This window comes from Eulemur rufifrons, chromosome 2 (genome assembly GCF_041146395.1).
Source record: "Eulemur rufifrons isolate Redbay chromosome 2, OSU_ERuf_1, whole genome shotgun sequence".
Classification (NCBI taxonomy): Eukaryota; Metazoa; Chordata; class Mammalia; order Primates; family Lemuridae; genus Eulemur; species Eulemur rufifrons.
Genome location: NC_090984.1, coordinates 40,980,238 through 41,004,344, shown reverse-complemented (window position 1 = coordinate 41,004,344; position 24,107 = coordinate 40,980,238). Strand labels below are relative to the sequence as shown.

General features: G+C 35.5%; 1 protein-coding gene across 16 annotated transcripts in view; it reads right to left on the bottom strand.

Annotated features, from left to right (window-relative positions):
- ATOSA (atos homolog A) overlaps positions 1–24,107 on the bottom strand; it is a 126,455-nt gene that overhangs the window by 5,577 nt on the left and 96,771 nt on the right. For 6 of the 16 annotated variants that reach the window (XM_069483661.1, XM_069483650.1, XM_069483701.1 and 3 more), the window contains 6 exons: positions 21,827–23,645; positions 17,494–17,607; positions 14,105–14,184; positions 13,093–13,201; positions 5,944–6,102; positions 982–1,050 (listed from right to left, as the gene is read on the bottom strand). In XM_069483661.1, the coding sequence (XP_069339762.1) occupies positions 982–1,050; positions 5,944–6,102; positions 13,093–13,201; positions 14,105–14,184; positions 17,494–17,607; positions 21,827–23,645 (2,350 nt within the window). Of the gene's footprint in view, positions 1–886; positions 1,051–5,943; positions 6,103–13,092; positions 13,202–14,104; positions 14,185–17,493; positions 17,611–21,826; positions 23,646–24,107 lie in introns of all 16 variants that reach the window. The other 10 variants (XM_069483631.1, XM_069483621.1, XM_069483601.1 and 7 more) reach the window with 4 other exon arrangements.

The window sequence follows — 24,107 nt, the reverse complement described above, 5'->3', positions numbered from 1 at the left end:
CACTTGGAGATGAACTCAATTACAAACTGACCTTGATATCAAATTATTCTCTGAGAACCCTAGGCCAGGGATGACAAAGGACTGCTTTGGGTTAGAAGGGTTCTCCTGAGCCAAAGTAAACAATGCCTAGACCAAAGGAATGATGACTTCTCTGCCCCAATATCTGTCAGACTACATATCTGCTTTATGTAATCATCTCATTAGATCAATTTTAGAAATTATTACAGTAGGGATAATATAATTTTTTTTTTTTTTTTTTTTGAGACAGAGTCTCACTCTGTTGCCCAGGCTAGAGTGAGTGCCGTGGCGTTAGCCTAGCTCACAGCAACCTCAAACTCCTGAGCTCAAGCGATCCTCCTGTCTCAGCCTCCCGAGTAGCTGGGACTACAGGCATGCACCACCATGCCCGGCTAATTTTTTCTATATATATATTTTTAGCTGTCCATATAATTTCTTTCTATTTTTAGTAGAGATGGGGTCTCACTCTTGCTCAGGCTGGTCTCGAACTCCTGAGCTCAAACGATCCGCCCACCTCGGCCTCCCAGAGTGCTAGGATTACAGGCGTGAGCCACCGCGCCCGGCCATGGGATAATATAATTTTGATTCCCAAGTTTTTCTGCCAAAGCAATACTAGCATTTGGGATATCCTTTGAAATAGATCAATCTCAATCTGGCCAATATTAAATAAAAGGCATCGATAATGTTAGGTTCTAGTTATATTGAAAATAGCTGTATTTAAGTTATGCAAACTGTCATATACTATTTTTCTAAAGTATTCACCTTGATTAGCTTATTAATGCTTTCCTTTTATGGAGGTCCCCAAATGGTCATTCCTGGGGCAGAGCAGGGAAACTCCAAACAAAGCTGCAGCCCCACTGTTACTTACCAAAGTTGTTGCAGCAGCAGTAGCAGGAGAAAGGGCTAAGTTCTATATGTATGTGAGAGAATGATTATTGCAATTGTAGGCTATAAAACACATACCACTTGTATTGTTCCTGAAGGAGGTACTCGATAACCCCTTTTACCAAGGGACTCTAAAGTAATCACACCCTTGAAATAAAAGAAGACAAATTGAGTACAACTGATTCATATGTATATAAAAGACTAAAATAACTCATGTAATTATTAAAATTTCAGAATTCAATTTCTATGGAAAAACATTCAAATTTAATTTAATAGAGATACATTCTGTGTTTCCACCCCCAAGGAAACAATTTACTATTCTTCCTAGGGACGTTGCAATAAATAGTATAACATCAATGGCCACAGTGCTTGGAATTTCTATTAAGATATAAGATATAAAAGAGGTTACTAATCAAAAAGGAAATAAAGGGAGGTTATAGGATTATTCCCATGTATCTTGGGGGAAGAGGGGAAATGAAGAAACAAAATTTATTGATCTTTGGGCATGTAAAAAGTCACAAGTGTGAAAGAGCCTAAGTGTTAGCCAAAAATAAAGTCAATTCTTCAGTCAGGGAGTTAAATGACATATCTGGATTTCTGACTAGAGATAGAAAAAACAGACGGGGAATTTGGGAGCCCGTAGTTCCTGCCTGGTAATTACTTTATTGGAAAAGAGATGTTTAAAACAAAAAGTAGAAAATGAAGGTTTAATCAGTAACTTTCAAGACTGCGGTATGTTCTATAGGAAAGCTATAAAACCCCACTTTCCTAGAATTTTGTTTGAAAAATAATTTTATATCATGTTGTGGCTTAATCCAAATCTTATGAAGGTACTGACCCCTGCCCCTTTTGCCATTTATTTGTTAAGGAACCCAAGAATCCAAATTGATTCTATATCAGAACACAATGGATTGAATGTCTAAGAGCTAAGATTTGAGTCAAGGTTAAAGCTAAATTAGGGTCATTTCATTAGAGAAGTCTAAAAGGGGCTATTAGAAGTCCTCCAGTTTAGTCTGCTACTCAAAGAATGGTCCTCAGGTCAGCATCACTTGTGAACTTGTTAGAAATACAGCATGTCTGGCCTCTCCCCAGACCTATCAAACCAAATCTACATTTTTAACAAGATTCCCCAGATGATAACATATGTGCATTAAAGTTTGAGAAGCACTGCTCTAATATATTAATATGAAGTAATTTTTCTGACAATGCTGTAATCACTGCAGAGGTCCAAACAATGGGGGAAAAGTACAAATTAAAACAAGGTAAGTTCAACTAAATGCGTGGAAGCTTCTTAATAAATAGGATGACCAAATGACTACAGGTGGTGATTTAAAGCTTAATTCTCAGCTTTAAAAAGTGAATGCTGAGTTATTGGTTTTAACTGGGCTAATACTTTTGAGTAGTTAAGGCCATTAAGCAGAATAATTGTATGTTCTACATTTCATGATTCTATCAATATACATTATACATGTCAAACTTATTTAAGAGTAAATAAAAAACAGGACTGTCCTATAACATGACATCTCTGTTGGATTTGTAAGTTGGGACGTAAAAAGAAGTGGACAAAGCTAAAAGGAAGGGCCAGACTCTGACATATATGAATCCCTCAGCTCCAAGTGAACAACACTTCACATCAGATTGTTAAATTAACACATTAAAATTGGGAAATGTTCATGGAAATGGGCACTGAGAAGACATGTGGTTCTTGACAGATCTGATTCATCACGAGTCATTTAAAGCATGCAAACACCATATCAACAAACTGTGCCCCCAACCAAAACAGTAATGAAGCTTTAACAATTTCTTTCTCACGATCTGCTCTACATGTCTAACTACTGAGGTACTAGATATACCATTAGTTAGTTTCCTATATGAGCAGAGTGTGGATATTTACTCTGCATGAAAAATGATATGGTATATTATACCCCTCTTCTTCCTAGTTCCAGAAAGAAAAATTATAATCTACTGAAACAATAGCTACCTTTATAATCATACAACTACAGGTAATACATTACTGTTCTTCCTTGCCAGTCATTCACACCTCCCCCATACATACAAGTAAAACTGGCAAGGCAAAAACTACTACCAAGTCTATACTTATCTACTTTAATACATACAATTCTAATGGCTTTTGAGAACACAATAGTAGCTAAATCAATTTATAAAGGAAAAATAGAGATTTTTGAAAAATCTTTAAGGCAATATTTTAAAACAATTTCCAAGTAATGTAAGACCAGTAGCATTGGCAAGATGGGAATTTTAGAAAGGGACTGGGAAATTATTTGGAATTTTATTAATATTATTAAATTTATTAATATTATTTTAATAGATCAGCATATTAATATTTATACCTAGAAAAAGCTACTATATTTAACATAAGAAAAATAGATTTTCTTCTGGCATTTTAAAGTAGAAATAGTAAGGTTAAGATAAACTAAGTCTGGTCAAAAGCTTACACAGAAACTCCTCAAATTATTATGGAATAGAGAATGTATAAAAACAAGTAGAAAAGAAAGAATTATACTTTGATCTGGTTAACTACAAATGGATGGAAATCAACATGGCCTTGTTAATATGATGATAATGCAAGTTATACCATAAATTAGCCTCTGGCACAACTGCTTTATTTCTGCCTGTTTTCACCATGCAATAGTTTCTAAACAGCTAAGAACTGTCAAAAACACTTGGAAAATATTTTTACCACTGATTCCCAATTGGAGAGAGAGATTTTACAGCTTGGAGGTAATATTTAAGGAGTTATTTCATGAAAAGTCCCATATGACCTCTACACCACAAAGAATTTTCTGTGGTAAACTTTACCTTTGTGAGTCATTTGTATAATGTATGATGAGGGGTCCCAAAGTTATTATTAGAGTAACCAGGTTATTATTAGAATTAACAAATAGAAGTTTTATGTATCAGTTCTACTGGTCCTTGATATGTATTATCTTATCAAAACATGATCAGTCCTTTAAAACGGACTAAACTACCAAAACATAAATAATAATATTCCCTGAAGAAAAAAATTAATTTTATTAATTTACAGTAGGAAAAATTTATGGTCTAAGATTTGGAATAGGTCACTTGCAAAGAAAACCCATTCCTAATAAGAGAAAAAATATATAAGGGATAGCTGATTGAAGAATACTATCATAGAAGGGAAAGGATTCTTTAAAGGATACATTAACAACCCAGCAACCTGATTTATACTCTTTCCAATATCTGTTCAAAGTCTGTGATAACCTGCGCATACTCCAGTATCTTCTAGAGTGACAAAATGTTTTATCTTCGAATCCTTCTTTTTTAAGATGTCAACCAATGTCAAAGATTGATGCTGTTTTGCATTTTTAATGCACAGTTCAAATTACCCCTTATTCATGAATCGTACTCAAAGGTATTTATTCGACCTGATTTTCAGCCAGTGTTACCCTTTTATCTCTTTTCTAAGCCATCCTAATAGCCCAACAGGGACTCTGTTCACTAATGAAAGATCACAGTATTTTAGACCTTATCTTTCCATTCTCTATTTCTATGTGGCAATAGAATGTGTGAAACTGATGGCATTCTTGATGTCCTGGTAAAGCAAAATGGGCATCTTTACAGCTATAATATTGTTAGCATTCTAGTATGATATACATTTATTCTAGTACTAAACTTATCTCAGTTCTACTTTCCATTTTATTATTTGTCCAAAATTAGCAGTTATTTTTTCAAAATGATTCTGGAAAAGTGGGTACATCTTTTTATGTTAAATGAATAACAGGCAGCATATGAAATAACTGGACAGGTTTGTGAAGGAAGGGCCTCTGCTTTTGATAATAACCAATGCTGTACATCTTTCATGATTATGACCCATAAGTATAAATAAATACTGTTGGGAAAAGAAAACCTTGAATAAATGAGCAGACACCACTATGCTTTTTCTATCAAAGGGTAAATTGCTGATCAGGTTCTTGATTAAAAGCTTTACTCCTAGAATGGAGTAAACCTAAACGACCTTCCTTGAGCAAACAGGGCCAATAATAAGTAGGCCATATGTAGGTCCTTAAAAAATATAGCTTCCTTCCTTCTCTCTTGTTTCTCATTATGTAGACGCCCATTTCCACAGCTTTTATTAATAACAAAAGACACTGTTACTAACGTCCTTGAAAACCTAGAAGGTGGGGGGAGAAACGGGTTAGGAGAGGAAGCAATTGGGCCAGGTAGTAATTTCAAATAGCAAGACCCGGCTGCACAGTTCACTGCCTATAGTAATTTGTATTTCTCAAAAGTAAGACCTAATATGAAGACCCAGATTTGATACCATCAGTGTAAACTTTTTTTACAGATATGCACTGCTAGCCACTTCTCTCTTTGTCTTTTGGAAAAGGGCTGATACTAATCATACACCAGGTCTCAGTATCATTTTTCCAGTTAAAGGCTTACTTTTTATAATTCATTGGAATAAAAAATCGGAAAGGTGAAATGATAGGATCCACCTTAAAGCTCAAGACTGTGCTCTAATGCAACTTAGCTATCTTAGGCTCCATTAAGACATTAGCTCAAGTCTGAAATAGCTAGTATTCTAAAGAACTGAAGGATTAGAAAAGAATGGGCCCAAACAAACATAACAGGAAAAAGGGGAGAGAAAGGGCCTCAAAAGCCTTAGGTCACCAAATCCTTAACCTAAACTCTACTGAGGTAAGAATTACATGGGAAGGCAACCCTTGTAGACTGGAGTGCACAGTAAGAACTTGAGAATTTGTGTGAACACAGCAAGATGAAATTACAGTGTCACTAATTAATTTTTATCATTTTTTCAAATCGAATAGAAACAAGTAAATTTTCAGCACCATACTTAGATGCAAAAGAGGTTATCTGTCGCTTGAGCTAGCTCAGAAAGAAGTTGTGAGACAATATTTTGGCGTATTAGTTTGTATGCAGCCTTCAGTTTTCTCACAGGAAATGACTGATACTTTCAAGCATTATACCAAAGCACTTAAAGACATTTGTCATTAACTACTTGATTTGGCAGAAAAAGACAATTTAAAAAATACTTGCCATATAAGGAGAGGGAGCATTATCATCTGAAACACTGTAGAATGACACCTCAACTGGAAGAGTCAAATGTGTGGGACAAAAAACACCACTTGCCCCTACCTCGGCAGTAAAACCATCAACAATGCCAAGGGGATCTAAACGATAGTTCAAGACAGATTCCTGGAAGACAAAATAATTTTTAAAAAATCAATTAGAAAAATTAATCCTTGTATTTCTATTTAAAGAAATATATTATCAATACTATGCTTTCAGGCACTAGAAAAGTGGTTGTTACCATTGCCAGATCCTAATTTCTGCTGTTCATCTGACTTGAAATCAACCCCCTCTCCCATTAATCTTTCTCTTACTAGTCTATTCCACATGGAACTCTCCTGGAACTTCACCATTAGTTAGACCTAATTTTTCTTTCTTTCTTTTTTTTTTTTTTTTCTTTTTTCTTTTGGCAAGGCCCATCACTTCAGAAATCCCTGTTTGTTATTTTTATATCTTTAAATAAAAAATATGCTCTACTGGAACGGGTATTATTTATCCCTCAAAAAGTGCCTATTCATGGTGCTAGGCATAGAGAAGCACCTGGAAACCACATAGTTCATATACAGAAGTTCCATCAAAAGATGAAGCCAAGCATTTACAACTTTAAGAAATAATTGCCTCTATAAAAAATGTTATATGTGACATGTGTTTTGCTGGTTAGTTTAACTTAAAATAATCCCAGCATTTTTTTTTTTTTTTTTTAGACAGAGTCACACTCTGTCACCTTAGCTAGAGTGCAGTGGCGTCATCATAGCTTACTACAACCTCAAACTCCAGCTGGGACTACAGGCATGTACCACCACACCCAGCTAATTTTTCTACTTTTTGTAGAGATGGGGCCTCGTTCTTCCTCAGGCTGGTCTCGAACTCCTGGCTTCAAGTGACCCTCCCACTTTGGCCTCCCATAGTGCTAGGATTATAGGTGTGAGCCACCACGCCAGGCCAATCCCAGCACTTTTCAAACTTTTCCAAGCTTTCTCTGACATACATATATCAGCACATACATGCATACATCATGAAATGTGAGTAGCATTTTTCTCTTTTTTTTGAGACAGAGTCTCACTCTGTTGCCCAGGCTAGAGTGCTGTGGCGTCAACCTAGCTCACAGCAACCTCAAACTCCTGGGCTGAAGCAAGCCTCCTGCTTCAGCCTACTGAGGAGCTGGGACTACAGGCATGTGCCACCATACCCTGCTAATTTTTTCTATATATATTTTTAGTTGTCCATATAATTTCTTTCTAATTTTTTAGTAGAGACGGAGTCTTACTCTTGCTCAGGCTGGTCTCAAACTCCTGAGCTCAAACGATCCACCTGCCTCAGCCTCCCAGAGTGCTAGGATTACAGGCATGAGCCACCGCACCCGGCAGAGTAGCATTCTTTTGATTAAGTAATTTGTTGAAGAGAAATGCTGCAACCCTTCATAATTCCAATAGTCTGTGTGGTCTAAATTGGAAATAGTGACATAGCAGCAATTCTAGTCTCCTTGTCAAAAAGATGAAAACAACAGGCTGGCATCACAACCAACTTTCTTTATCTCCCGCCTGCCCTGCAATTAATCCAATCCATATCCTGTTGACTCCACCTCTCAGTCTCATGGCTTCTTCATCTCTATCCCCACTGCCACTATGCTAGTGACCTGGGTGATCCTCACAAACTCTTCTAGTCTTTCCATCTCTAGTGTATCTTCTCCACTATTGCCAGAGTTCTTTTTCTTTTATTAAAAAAATTCTTATATCACCTACCATTTAAAAACTTTGTGTTTCCTGCTGTCTGTAGGATGAAGTCGTAACTTCACAGTGTAACATATAAGCCCCACCCTACCTCTCCTGCTTCATCTTGCCCCACTTATGCGTAGTCCTGTGCTCCAGCTCCAGATGATGCTTTCCAACACTGCCATGCTCTTTTACTACTTTTGCACATGTGCTACTACCCTGTGTCTAGAATCTCTTGCCACTTCCCACATAAATTTACTTGGCAAATTCCTACCCATCCTTTGTGACCAAGCTCAAGTGACAGTTTCTCAAAGTATTCCTCAGTCCTTCCAGCAGAGATAGTAGATACACAAATATTAAGAAATTTCTATTACAAGTGCTCATTACTTGAGTTTACAAATTATTTACATGTCCTTCTTCTCTAGACTATAAACTTCTCTAGAATCATTTAGCTTTATATTTCTAGCATACAGCCCGATACATAGTAGATATTCAACAAATGTTTCCTAAATAAGGAACCTATTCCAAAGACAGATAAAATTTACATAGGAAGAGCACATACAAAAACATTTACGGATAAGTCAAATGGCCAATATTAGTTGCTGACTTTATCTGAGATAATTCAGATTTTTGTGAATTTAATATACTAGCATATATGCTCGGCACTACTCAGGGCAACATGACAAGAAAAGGAACTAAAAGGTATATGGATTACTAAGTAAGAAATAAAACTGTCTCTATTTGTAGAGGACATGACTGTCTATGTAGAAAATCCCCAAGAGTCTTTTTAAAAAATCTACTAAATAAACAAGTTGAGCATAGTCACAGGCGATTTTTAAAGTATACATACACACAATTGTAAGTACAGATATCCACTCATATTTTAATATACTAGCAATCTACTGGGAATTAATTTTTTAAGTATGATTTATAATATCACCAGAAAACAAGGAACGCTTAGTATACATACTTCTGCAAAAAGATGCCCAAGAACTGTATGCTAAAAACTATAACACTGATGAAAGAAATCAAAGAATATCTAAATAGATTTCATGGATTCAAAGATTTACATTGTTTTTAAATTTTTAATTATTATGGGTATATAGTAGTTATATATCTTAATAGGATACATTCGATGTTTTGATACAGGCATACAATGTGAATTAATCAAATCAGGGTAATTGGGGTATCCATCACCTCAGGCACTTAACATTTCTCTGTGTTAGGAACATTCCAAGTCCATTCTTTCAGTTATTTAAAAGTATATCCTAACTTATTGTTGATTATAGTCACTTTGTTGTGCTATCAAATATTGTTCATTTTATCTATCTAACTATATTTTTACACCCATTAACCATTCCCACTTTATCCCCCATTCCCTGCTAACCTTTCCAGCCTCTGGTAACCATCATTCTATTCTACTCTCTGTCTCCATGAGATCAATAGTTTTTAATATCTAGCTCCCACATATGAGTAAGAACACATGAGATTTGTCTTTCTGTGCTTGGCTTATTTCATTTAACTTAATGTTCTCCACAGTTCCATCCATGTTGTCTCAAATGGCAGGATTTCATTCTTTTTTGTGGCTATATAATATTCCATTGTTTATATGTACCACAATTTCTTATCAATTCACCCATTGGTGAACACTTAAGTTGATTCCATATCTTGGCTATTGTGAATAGGGCTGCAATAAACATGGGAGTGCCGATATCTTTTCGATACACTGAATTCCCATCTTGTGGATATACACCCGGCAGTGGGATTGCTGGATCATATCGTAGTTTTATTTTTAGTTTTTTAAGGAACCTCCATACTGTTTTCCATAGTGGTTGCACTAAATTACATTCCCACCAATAGTGTGTGAGGGTTACCCTTTCTCCACATCCTCATCAGCATTTGTCTCTGCCTGTCTTTTTGGTAACAGGCATTTTAACTGGGGTGAGATGATATCTCATTGCAGTTTTGATTTTCGTTTCTCTGGTGACTAATGGTATTGAGCATTTTCTTTATATACCTATTGGCCATTTGTGTGTCTTCCTTTGAGAAATGTCTATTCAGATCCTTTGTCCATTTTTAATTGTATTATTTTATCTTTTCCTATTGAGATGTTGGAGCTCCTTATATATTCTAGTTGTAATAATTCTAGTTATTAATCCCTTGTTAGATGGGTAATTTGAAATATTTTCTCTCATGAAAGACTTTATATTCTTAAGATGTCAATTTTTCCCAACTTGATCTGTATTGATACAATCCAAACAAAATCTCAGGAGGCTGTTTTGTAGAAATAGACAAGCTAATTCTAAAATACATATGAAAAGACAAAGGAACCAGACTAGTGAAAGCAATTTTGAGAAAGAACAATATTAGGACTTATACTTACATGATTTTAATACCAGAAAACTGAACATCTACATGCATAAAAATGAACTTTGCACACCTATATCATATGCAAATGTTAACTCAAAATAGATCATGGAAATAAACGTAAGAGCTAAAACAAACTTTTAGACAAAAATATAGAAGAAAATCTTTGTGACCTCGAGTTGGGCCAGTGGTTCTCAACCAGAGGTTGCTATAACAAGGGGGGTTGTTATTGCAATCAAGTAGGTACAGACCAAAGATTCTGCCAAATATCCTAAAACACACAGACAACCCCCCATAAGAAATAATTGTTTAGCTCAAATATCAATAGTGCCAATGGAAAAAAGCCTTGGGCTAGGAAGACTTTTTAACTGTAACATCAAAAGATCCATTAAAGAAAATATTAATAAATTAGATACCAACAAAATTAAAATCCTTTGCTTTGTGGAAAACAGTGTACAAAAATGTAAAACCAATCTCAGACTTGGAGAAAATATTTGGAAAACCTATGTGCTGATATGACAAGGACAGAAAAAATGGCACAAATGACTAGCCACTAGGGAAACACAAACTAAAACCATAATTAAAATGAAAAAGACTGATAATTGCAAACATTGGCAAGGATGTGGAGAAACCAGAACTTATACACTGCTGGTGGGAATTAAAAATGGTGTGACTACTTTGGAAAGTAGTTTGGTAGTTGCTTAAAAAGTTAAACATACACCCATTATACCACGCAGACATTCCATTCCTAAGCAGTTATCCAAGCAAAATGAAAACTTATGTCCACAGAAAAACTCATACACAAATGTTCATAGCAGCTTTGTCACAGCCCCAAACTGGAGACCATCTAAATGTCTGAAATCAGGTGAATTAATAAACTGTGGGATATCCAGTAAAAAGGAATGAACTCTTGATACATAGGATGATAATCTCAAAATGATGGTGAATGAAAGAAGGCCCCAGACCACCCTGGGCAGTACAGTGAAATCCCATCTCTATCAAAAAAATTAAAACAACTAGCTGGGCGTGGTGGCATATGCCTATAGTTCCAACTACTTGGAAGGCTAAGGCAGGAGGATCATTTGAGTTTGGGAGATTGAGGTTACAATGAGCTATGATCGTGCCACTGCACTCCAGCCTGGGGATAGAGCAAGACCGTGTCTCTAGATAAATAAATAGATAGATATGAAATAAAATAAAATTCTAGATGATATACACTATTTTATAGTGACAGAAAGCACTGGAATACTTTCCTTTGGGAAAAATAACCCCTTTCCTATGATTGTTGGTATTATGTTGGACTGAATTGATAGAAGAAGAGAAGCACAGGACAGATGAGTTGAATGGATGACGACAAGGTTTTGCAGTAAAAAACTCTAAGTGGTAGCAAAAAAAAGCTAACTACTTAGTCACAGAAATCAGATGGACAACTTCTATTCGGGTGTCACCCTGGGTCAAAGTGTTTCCAGACTCTACCTAAAGTCCCACAAATAACATCCAAACATCAAGATTCCCTTCAACAACATTATAGGGATGGATAAGATTTTGCTGTTTCATGAAACAAGACCAATGTATCAGTTTAGTAATTCAAGTCACTCCTCTCTTTTTATTGCCACAGAATATCAAATTCACTAAGTAAATATCTTCTGTAATTTACTGAAAAGAACATCAAATTCATTAAGAGGAGGATTTATGGGTTAGACAGTCTCAGAACATCTCTGTATTTTTTCCTAAAGTCACTTAAAAAATGTATGCATATCTGCACAAAAAAGACCCTCTGAAAAAAACAGCATACTGATCTTTAACTATCTTCCCTTTCCTAAGGTTCACTTATCAGATTGCTCTTTTTCCCATATAAATTTTCTTGTAGTACAAAGGTTACAGAGTAGCTGCCCCTCACAATGGTCTACGCAATTTTAATGTGACGATAATGAGGAATAGAAAGTTCATATCCGAACTCAAACCTTGAAAGTGACATGGAAAAGACTTACCACAAAATATCTTTTCATTTCCACTAAAACATTGAAAGATAGCCTCAACATTAAAAGTTATAAATAAAGTATACTGCTAATATACCAAACCACAACTCCTGTAAAAGCTATCCTCTAAAGAACTAATTAAAATCACTTTTAAAATGTCATTTATAGGTTCATGTTTAAAGGTAAGAGATATCTAATTAAAGACAACTAAACTCATAACACATTTGATCCCAAGTAAAAACATTCATATTAAATTAAGCAGTACATGTACCAGAGATCTTCCACCATTTTATTTTTTTAAAAATAACCTTGGCTGGGCATGGTGGCTCATGCCTGTAATCCCAGCACTTTAGGAGGATAAGGCAGGAGGATCACTTGAGACCAGCCTGAGCAACACAGTGAGACCTCATCTTTATAAAAAATAAGAAAAATTAGCTAGGTGTGGTGGCATGTCCCTATAGTCCCAACTAGTTGGGAGGCTGAGGTGGGAGGATCACTTGAAGCCCGAAGTTTGAGGCTGCAGTGAGCTATGATCATGGCACTGCCCTCCAGTCTGGGCAAGACAGCGAGACCCTGTCTCAAAAAAAAAAAAAAAAAAAAAGAATAATAACCTTACTATATCAGAATAGACTTAGATTTACAAAGATGTTTCAAATAAAGTGCAGAGAACCATTTGATTTTGTAAATCAACTGCCTTAATCATGAAAGGCCATCAGCCCACTATCACCTTTCTTGAGTCCCAGTCCCAATTTTACCAAGAGGCAAGAAGATACGGTCAAGTCTATCCTCCCAGCTAAAGTAACATACCCTGATCCAACCTGATTTCACCAAAGTCCTCCATTCTCCTCTACGAGCTACCAAATTCCAGGATGTCACTGCCAACAATTCTCCCAAATTCCTTTTTCATGAATATAAAATAAAATAAAAAGGTAATTTCAAGGCTTTGAGAAAAGACAAGCAATTCATTTCCCTTTCACAACTGAAGTTAAAGACATAAATGACACCCTGGACCTACATTAAGAAGCTTCAGTTTTCAAAATAGTTTCAAAATACATTACCTCAAAATTTCCTAGGAGACTAAGACTTGTTATGGGTGGAGCACTAGAACTCAAAAATGGTTTTTCATGAATATCTGGATCATCTTCAATGTTTAAACATGGTCGAGGACTATTAAAAAAACAGATCAGCAAAAGAACACATTAACCACAATATTTTCTTATTTATTTTTATAGAAAATTAAATTAGGAGAATTGGAACAATTGTACTCAAACTACATAAAACAATTAATGTCACCAAATTTTAAGATAAACCTTCTAGTTTAAAATTCCTGCTCAGATTTTGTAATCTTTGCTATAATATTTAATAAAGTATAAGTGTATATAAGCATATATCATCCTAGAAGGTTTCAAAGTGGAATTTATAATATATCACATAGTGGCATCTAGTGGAATTACATAATAATTCAGACTTCTATATCAATCTTCATTTTTAGTTAAAAATGAGAATACAGGGCCGGGCTTGGTGGCACACGCCTATAATCCTAGCACTCTGGGAGGCTGAGGCAGGAGAACTGCTTGTGGCCAGGAGTTTGAAGTTGCAGTAAGCTATGATGATGCCATTGTCACTGCACTCCAGCCTGGGTGACAGAGCAAGATGCTGTCAGGAAAAAAAAAAAAAAAAAAAAAAACAAAGGAAAGAAAAAAAGACTACAAAGGCAAAATAGTGTGACTAAAGAATATAATTAGAGTATTATTTGCCAACATGGAAAAAAATTACCTGGCTTTTTGGGGGGGCAGGGCCGCAAAGAAGTAAATGGTAGAGGTTAATGACCAGAAATATTCAAATCCACTTGAATGTTAAAACCAATGTGGCTTTTTATTATGATGACAGTTGCTACTGACTGCCTTAATTTCTTCTTCACTCACCCTTAAGAACTATGTGTTTGCATGGGATCATACTGAAAGTAAGATTCCTGCTATAATTTTGATATTTAGAGTCAACATTATTGTGAAAGACCAGAATTTTGTGAAATTCTGTTTCATACACACAAATGAATTTTCAGATAAATACCTTCTAGATGATAAGCTTTTCAGATGCAGTAATGAAGAATCCAGATCAAAGCAACCTGATTGTGTTTTTCTGTGAGGAACCTAAGGTAGAAATGATCATTTGTGATATTTAACAAGAATAATTTTTTTCTTAAATTGATAAAACACTTTTCAAATAAAAGTTAAGCATATCTGTAAAATAATAAAACTTCTATAATAGCTTACCTAAAATCATCCTGTTTATTGAATATTGTTCTTATGTTCTCATTTTATTAACAGGTGTGGAAAAAACAGATGATTAAAATAAAAACACTTTTAGTAGGTTTTGATTTTTTAAGAAGCAGAACCAGTGTTTCCAAACCAAATCCCACAAGGAATCCCAATAAAAGGTACCCGAGACTGGGTGGTAAGTTATATATATATATATGAAATACAAATAGAATTTTTACTTTATATACTACTGTATTATTTTTTGGAGAAAAAAAAGCATTTCTAGCTTTAAAATAAAAAGGAAAAAAATGAATTAATAGAGATAAAAGCCTGAGGTTCTGTCAGCTCTGTGCCTCCTTTGCCCATTCCACATGCTGCAACATTCCCAAGAACTCTAAGGCCTTACAGAGAATAGGTTTGAAAAATACTATCCTGGATTTTCAGCCAACATCGTATACCAGATTACATTAAAGGCAAACCACCACAAGCTCACAATACCCTAAAAAATGAAAGACTCAAATGTAAAGTAAAGCTAAAATATTATACAAGAGGCAAGTTAGGCAGATTTGTTTCTAGAATTAATATTAAATATGTGTAAAGTTATCTGACTCACTGGGCTAACTGGTGACAGAAGAAACAGATGATAGTGAAGTCTAAATAACTTCAATATTTTTGAGAGTTGTACAAGTGTACCATGCTATTTACTGTAGACAGAACTTACTGTGAAATTAAAATTTTCAATCTAAACTCTCGCGTCAATTTGGGAAAGTTCTCTACCTTCATTTCTTCTAATATTGCATTTTCCTTATTCTATCTAATTCTACTTTTAAAACTTCCACTAGACTTATATTGAACATCTCATTCCATCTTCTATGGCTCTTTCTTATTTTACCATCTCTTTTCCTTTCTGTGCTTCATTACAAGTGCTTTCTAAATATTTGTCTACCCATTCACTAAATCTCTATTCAGCTGATTCTAGTGTATTGTTTAATTCACCTGTAAATTCACCTGTATGTGTATACATGTGTATTTCAAATATGATATTTTTCATGTCTAGAATTTCTATTTAGTTACTTTTCAAATCCACATGTTCTTTCATCTCAATCCCCTATTTTGTCTTTATTTATCTCTTAAACAATTATTTTTAACTCTCATTCGGGTTTCTCTGATAACAGGGTTCCTACACGTGCATTCTCCCATTTCTTGCTCCTCCTGATTCTTTTAAGGTGCTTTGTAATTTTTTTTCCTCTGAGTCATCTTCAAGAAGAGTTATTTTCGGCCGGGCACGGTGGCTCACGCCTGTAATCCTAGCACTCTGGGAGGCCGAGGTGGGCGGATCGTTTGAGCTCAGGAGTTCGAGACTAGCCTGAGCAAGAGCGAGACCCCATCTCTACTAAAAATAGAAAGAAATTATATGGACAGCTAAAAATATATATAGAAAAAATTAGCCGGGCATGGTGGTGCATGCCTGTAGTCCCAGCTACTCGGGAGGCTGAGACAGGAGGATCGCTTAAGCTCAGGAGTTTGAGGTTGCTGTGAGCTAGGCTGACGCCACGGCACTCACTCTAGCCTGGGCAACAGAGTGAGACTCTGTCTCAAAAAAAAAAAAAAAAAAAAAAAAAAAAGAAGAGTTATTTTCTATAAAAATAAATCCTTGGTGCCCTGGGTTATAGATGTGGGATAGTTTCATGTTTCCTCTGCTGGTCCTGAATGGATTTCACCAGTTCCAATTTAGTTGTTAAGGCTGTTTCTTAGCTAGACATTTCTTAACCTCAGAGGTAGCATAAATTTAGAACTCCTACTATGGGTAGCTTAGGTTTAGGTCCCATTTCTTTTGGGGGCTTCTTTTCCACAACCGCCTGATGTACCCTTGAGTAAATAGGTACTTTTTTTTTTTTTTTCTCTCTCATTTATGGAAGGCCAGTCCTTCCCACCTCTGGCTTTATAAAGAATTTGGTTTTCGATCCTGGCTGAGATTGCTGTAGGCATGCAGCCTTTACTTCTGTCCTCAGCAGGGACATTAAACTCTAGCACTGTACTAGGTTCAGATATCCTAGAGGGCCGTAATTTGTACCAAGTTACTACTTGGAGATTTACTTTTCTTGCCCTTATACTATATTATGTATTTAGATACTGTTTTATTTCATCCACAATTTCTATGTTTGTAAAGGGAGAAGTGTCTTTCTGTATTAACTCAGTCCACCAAATTGACCAGAAGTCTGTAGTGCTTTTTACACCAGCGTGATGCTGATAATTTTTTTCCCTGATCACTCCGGCATTTTGAAAACAACTCATAGGTAGGTCAAACATTTGGAGTTTCAAAAAATTGTTTAGACTGTAATTTCTCTAAAATAAACACCTCAAGTCCAAGTTATACATTTAAATTCAAGATTCCTTATTCAATACTTGTTTTTTGAACACATGTCAGATATCGTATTCAAGTTGCTAAAAAACACACATACAACAACAAAAACTATTTTACGGAGGAGCAAATTATACAGGCTTTTAGTTCTGCTACAAAATTTACTATTTACCTCAGGTTTAACTGAAATGGCAGCCATGCCAACTAACTACTGAGTGCTTAAAATGTGCCAGGAATGATACAAATCATTCTTACAACACTAAGATAGACATTATAACCCCTATTTTCAGTTGAGGAAACAGATTTTTAAGAGATGATACTTATCTAAGATCATACAACTAGGCTGAAATCAGTGTGACTGTGTGACTCTGAAGCCATGCATTTAACCATTGCACTCATATCTATAAATTTATTTATATATGAGTGGGGAGATTACAAATGTCTTAAAATAAGATGATTAAGTGAAGGGGTTCCAAATCAAAAACAGTCATGAACGTAATTCCCAGATGACCCAGTTGGTGATGTCAGTAAGATATCAATCCACTTGACATCAAGTTTCTTTTTTTCCCCATATTTAGTAACAATTAAAATTTTAGGCAAAAGAATTTCAGGGAGATTGTATAATCGTAATACAATAATTTTCATTTTTATTCATTTTGTAGTCTCTTTCCATATTATCACCAGGCTGTTAAATACATTATCAAAAAATAAGGTGTTTTCCAACTGGAAATTTATTTTAAAGTATCTAATTTTTTTCAATTAAAGTTTGAATAAAATTATTCGTAAACATTTCAGATGCTTGCAAGTTATAAGCATGAAATAAGAGAAAAAACACTTACAGGACTTGAAAGAAGTGGCAATCCAGTACGAGGATGAAAGGCTCTGGTTGAGGTTCCATCCAAGGAGTGAAAATTATGTTTTCGCCAGATATTTGAATGTTTCAGTGTAGTCCTCTGCTAGGTAAAGAATTATATTTTGATGGTAATATTTAAATACCACTTACAGGGCTTGTACAGCTTTTTAGTTTTTTAAGGCTAATTCCTAATACATTCTGAGGTTTTACATCCTTGGTAGTGAAGCTGATGACATTACAAGTTGAGTACCCCTTATCTGAAATCCCTGGGACCAGAAGTGTTTTGGATTTTGAATTTTCTGGATTTTGGAATATTTGTATTATACATACTTACAGGTAGAGCATCCCAAATCCAAAAATTCAAAATGTAAAATCATCCAATGAGCATTTCCTTTGCACATTAGGTCGGCACTCAAAAAATTTCAGATTTTGGAGCATTTCAAATTTCAGATTTGGGATGCTCAACTTATATGCCCTATGTCTACACACACACGCACATTCTAATTGGAAAACAATGTTTAAGTTTTTGTTTGTAATATGCTGAATAAACTCAAATGTTCTAAAGAAAGTATGTCCAAATATAATAATTGCCTTATCAACATATGGGCACGTCTGCTCAGAATCTAACATTTAGTAAGCTAATATTTGATTATTTTAAATTTGTAAAAAAACTACAATGGTAGTCCCTTCTTATTCATGGGGGATATGTTCCATGAATCCCAGTGGATGCCTGAAATCATGGATAGTGTGAAACACTATATATACACCAAGTTTTTTTCTACACATATATACTTATGATAAAGTTTAATTTGTAAATTAGGTACAGTAAGAGATTAACAATAACTAATAATAAAATACAATTATAACAATATACTGTAATAAAAGTTAAATATCTTATTGTACTGTACTCACCTATTTTCTGATCATGGTTGACCACAGATAACTAAAACCATGGAAACCAAAACTGTGCATAAGGGGGGGGGACTACTGTGCTCACAGGTAGAAAAAATTAGTATAATGTTCTAAAACATAAAACTATGTCAATATCAAGAGTCATTTTCAGAGGACATAATATGGTGAGCATGATACAGAAATATATAAGAAACACTGAATTTAAAAATATATGTAATGTAATCACAGCACTATGTTTTGATATGATATAAAAAATAGGCTTTTTTTTTTTTTTTTTTTTTGAGACAGAATCTCACTCCATTGCCCTGAATACAGTGCCGTGGTGTCAGCATAGCTCACAGCAACCTCAAACTCCTGGGCTGAAGTGATCTTCCTGCCTCAGCCTCCTGAGTAGCTGGGACTACAGGCGTGCACCATGACGCTCAGCTATTTTTAGTAGAGACAGGGTCTCGCTCTTACTCAGGCTGGTCTCGAACTCCTGAGCTCAAGCGATCCTCCCACCTTGGCCTCCCAGAGTGCTAGGATTACAGGCGTGAGCCACCACGGTAGGCCGAAAACAGGCTAATTTTTTAAAGGTTGGACAAGTTTATACCCAAAGATCAGAAATTCCTAACAAATACATGAATAAAAATTAGAAAAGACTACATTGGGTCCTGGCTCTATCATTTACTAGCTTTGTGACCTGGGGCAAGTTACTTCACCTCTCTAGCCCAAGGTCCTCATCTATAAACTGGAGTTAATAAAAGCACCTAACCTCATAGGAAAGTGAGAGGATTAAGTAAGTAAAAATGTTTAAAATATTGAAAAGAGTATCTGAGCATATAGTAAATGGTGTATGGTTATATTTTTTAAAAGTGCATGAAGAAACGAAACTTAGCAGCCTGAAAAAATACCATAGCCAGATTTAAGCCTCCCTATTAGGTACCAGAAAGTATCATAAAAGGCAAATATTCTTATTTTTTATTTTATTTATTTATTTATTTTTTTTTTTTGAGACAGAGTCTCACTCTGTTGCCCGGGCTAGAGTGAGTGCCGTGGCGTCAGTCTAGCTCACAGCAACCTCAAACTCCTGGGCTTAAGCGATCCTACTGCCTCAGCCTCCCGAGTAGCTGGGACTACAGGCATGCGCCACCATGCCCGGCTAATTTTTTGTATATATATATTTTTTAGTTGTCCATATAATTTCTTTCTATTTTTAGTAGAGACGGGGTCTCACTCTTGCTCAGGCTGGTCTCGAACTCCTGACCTTGAGCGATCCACCCACTTCGGCCTCCCAGAGTGCTAGGATTACAGGCGTGAGCCACCGCGCCCGGCCAAAAGGCTAATATTCTTAAGGTCAGGGTAGGTTTTTGTGACATTTATAGTTTTAGGAAATTGGAAACTACCATTTGATTAAATCCTATGTTAGAGATCTTCTGTAGGAAAATATAAACTGAAAACACCACACAATTTAAAACTCTAATGTCTGACAAAACTAATTTGAGTAATAAAGAAGATGAACCAGCCGGGCGTGGTAGCTCACGCCTGTGATCCTAGCACTATGGGATGCCGAGGCGGGTGGATCCTTTGAGCTCAGGAGTCTGAGACCAGCCTGAGCAAGAGCAAGACCCCGTCTCTACTAAAAAAAGAAGAAAGAAATTAGCTGGACAACTAAAAATATATATATAAAAAATTAGCCGGGTATGGTGGCACTGCCTGTAGTCCCAGCTACTCGGGAGGCTGAGGCAGGAGGATTGCTTGAGCCCAGGAGTTTGAGGTTGCTGTGAGCTAGGCTGACGCCACGGCACTCTAGCCCGGGCAACAGAGTGAGACTCTGTCTCAACAACAAAAAAAAAAGATGATGAACCAAGGTCATGGAGATGTGGATCAAGGCAGTTAAGGAGTAGTTTTCTATAAAATCAAGATATAAATTTGTGATAATTCTTAGAGAAATAAAGTAAATTTGAGCCTAATGATTTTTGCAAGTTAACACATTTCCTGTGATACTAGAAAACAAATTTTTTTCCTTGGGGCCATGGTGTTTTATTACAAAAACAGAATAAAAACTTCGAAAACAAAATGATCCTTTCTAATTTAATCAAAGTTATCTTTTATTGTTTTCTGTGCATGAGTTATATGCAACTTGAAAAATGGTTCTTGAGGCTCCCAAGGTGAAGAGACATGTGAGTTACATATGCTTCATGAGGCCCTGGGCTCAAAACTAGCATGAGTTAAATACAAATCACATGGTGGTTAATGTGTTAAAAAGTGGTTTGGTGGGAAGTCAAATGAAATGGAATTAACTTAAATATTTTTATTTATATAGTGCATTAAAGCTTTACAAAATATTTAAAAATCTATCATTTCATTGTCACAACTTTAAGATAGGCAAAAAAAAGATTTATCAATCTTATTGTACAATTCAGGAGACTGAGATTTTTAGAAGTTATATGACTTATTCAGTGTCACTACAGTACTAAACTGAAGCCAAGACTGGAACTGAAGTGTTTTTGACCAAGAGCTTAGTGATTTCCCTACAGCTATTTCTAAAATCATTAACTGACCGATGGCGCTACACAAGGGGCATACCATTTGTGCTAGGCCAGAGCTGCTAGCTAACAACACATTAAGCTAATACGAGTTTCATTTCGAACTGTTTACTCTCCAGCAATTGTTCATAAAGTATAGAAATAAACACAAAAAAAGGCAACTAGAAGAATTCAAATGAACCAAAGACTTGCATAATCTACAAATCTGTCCTTGATTATTATGAGGTAGTAGAAAAAACCTTGGATTATAAGAGATGACAGTGGGGGTTGCCAGTTGAGCCACTAAAGACTTGTACAGCTTACTTGTATATCAGTTCTCTGAGTCTCAGCGTCCTCATAACTGTCCTATCTGTGCCATGGTGAACTACCAAAAAGAACCAAGTGTTCTATAACATGTGATATAACTGAAAGCAATATACCAACAACATATAAAATCAAAGTATTATTTTATACACATTACATAGCATTCATTCTCCTGAATCCACAGACCAAATAGAAGAAAAATAGACCTGTGAGATGGGTGGAGGGGAGAGAGGAGAACAAAGCTAAAAGACCTAAAGAAAAGAGCTAATAGATCATGAAAAAATTACTGCTCTATTAGCAGTTTAAAAATTTTTGAAAAAAAAAAAAACAGGTATGGCTCCCTATTTCTTTAAACCACACAGTATTTATTTCTTCTACTTACCTAGCACTTGCTCTTAAGAGAATGGGTTATCTGCAAGGCTGTTAATACTAGTCCTGTAGAAGGTTTACTATATCAGACTGTGGGTTCTATAGATAATGAGCACCTTGGACCTTTATAATGAGATCTCTTATAAACAAAATTTAAATCATAACAAAGAGTTAAGAATTATATTTGAAATATTAGATGTTACCTACCAACGCCTCTGTATTTTTTAGTCGTTCACACGTAGACAAACAGTCTTTTATACTTCTTCTCTGAGAACATTTTTGAGATTTTTCATCAGTTGGATCTTCTTTCTTATCCTGTTCATTTTTTAATTGGACTGACTTTTTGCATTTGAAACCTTCATTATCTTTATTGAGATAGTTTTCTATGCTATTAAGTTGAGTGTTTTGCTCACATGCCTTAGGCTTTTTTGAGTCTTTATTTGAGCAGTTATTTTCACATTTGTTCAAATATTCAGACATTTCCAACACCGCAACTTTTATTTTTGAGTCAATTTTTTTTGAATTATCAAATTGGAGATTGTCAAAGGATTCTGGGTTACAATTCTCATTTTTCATTATTTTTTCCTTATACTTATTTGTGCAAATCTGTTTGTCAACATTATTGCATTTTGAATACTGTTTATCAATTCCATTGCTAATTTCTTGCTCCTTAAATCTGCTTGTCAAATCTATGTTATTTTCTTTGCAATGAGACATATTTGAACAAGTCAATAAACTAGTAGCTTTGTTCTGTGTCTCCTGATACATACTTTGGATGATTTCACTAGGATTGTTCTGACACTGATTTCTTATTTGAGGTCTCAAAGAACATTTTTCTTTACCATTGTATTTTAAAGAACTAAAAGATTTATTAGGTATTAAGTTTTCCCCATCACTGCTGTCTCCCAACAAGGAAAATTTTGTATGAGAAATAGAAACAGAAGAATCATCCTTATTTTTCTTCAACAAATTTTTGTCTTCATATGAACTCCTAAACACTTTAGAAGGGACCGAAGTGGAGTCACGCATGTTGAATGACTGCCGGGAGACATGTGATGTTGTGGGATCAATGTGCTCCAAGTGTTGAGCAATCCTTGCAATAACATCTTGCCGCTCCTGGAGTAAAGACCCTATCAAAGGATTAGTTTCTCCAACAGACTGACGAGAATAAAGACCATTAGAAACACAAGTTTCACTTCGAGGAATTTCTGGTTTTAGTCGAATTTTCCCTTCATTGGAGTCTTCTGGGGAGGTAATCTCTGGACTACCGAAAGAAATGGAGAATGTTTCTTTACATTTTCTCACATTTTCATTTTCTTGTGAAACCTGGAAAAGTTTTGAATGAAGTGAACTAGACTCTTGAGTATTATATGGATGTCCAGAAACATGTGAAGTGCTTGGATCACAATGAATCAAATGCTGGGCGATTCTTGCAATAACTTCTTGTCGCTCCTGAATTAAAGAACCTATTAAAGGGTTAGTCTCACCTACTGACTGCCAGGAACTCTGGCGGCTAGAGACACTGGAATCAATCATTGAAAATGATTTTAAAGTTCTCATTGATGTTTCATGTGACTTTATATGTCCTATACTACTAAAGTTCAGAATATTGGCTTGAGATGTCCCATAGTCAGATTTACTGCCAGTGCCTGGATATAGTTTGACATTTTTGATGGCTGTAGTATATTCTGTAGCTGTGCCATTTTTTGCATGTAATGCACTCTCGGGTGCCATGGTCCAAGTTTGTTTGCTACACAGACGCTGTGAACTGTTTGTACTACATTGTTCTGCTTCATTAGAATTGCGGTCCTGATGGGTTTGATGTTCATGTTCTTGAATTCTTTTCTCATAAAGGCCAATATTAGTGTGAATACTACAGGTCAAAACTGGGTAATTAGATTGTCTGGGCAAGGACTGAACGCTGACTTTCAAGGCCACATTGTGAGAAACATTGGGAACAGGAAACACGTGCTCAATTGGAGTCTGTGAAAAATTCCACTGTAGGTCTACATCAGCAGCACTGATTCTAGAATCACACAGAAAGATATGGAATCAATGGATTATAAAAGTGATATCCTTATTCTTGTATGTTATTTTAAAAATGTAAAGCAGTCTTATACTGCTTTGCATTACAACTGAGATTTATTTTTAGCTACTTTCCCGCACATATCATTCTGATAAAACCAACATAAGTGGTACAATAGATTATGCTTGGAAGAGACGATCTTTTTAAGAGGACTTGACCACTTAAGCTTTAAAGCTCAAGAATGTTATAATTTTAAAATATTGGCAAAACATAAAAAAAGGACTTTGTATTTACTAGTAAATAAATGGACTCAGTTACTTTTATGGTGCAAAGTGATTAAGAGACACTATCTCATGGCCATCTGCCTAAGAGGGCAATGTTTGTTTAGCAGCCTGTATGTTTATATTTTTCAGGATGCCAAAAATTAAGACTATCATTATAGAAATTTAGCAGCCCTGAAAA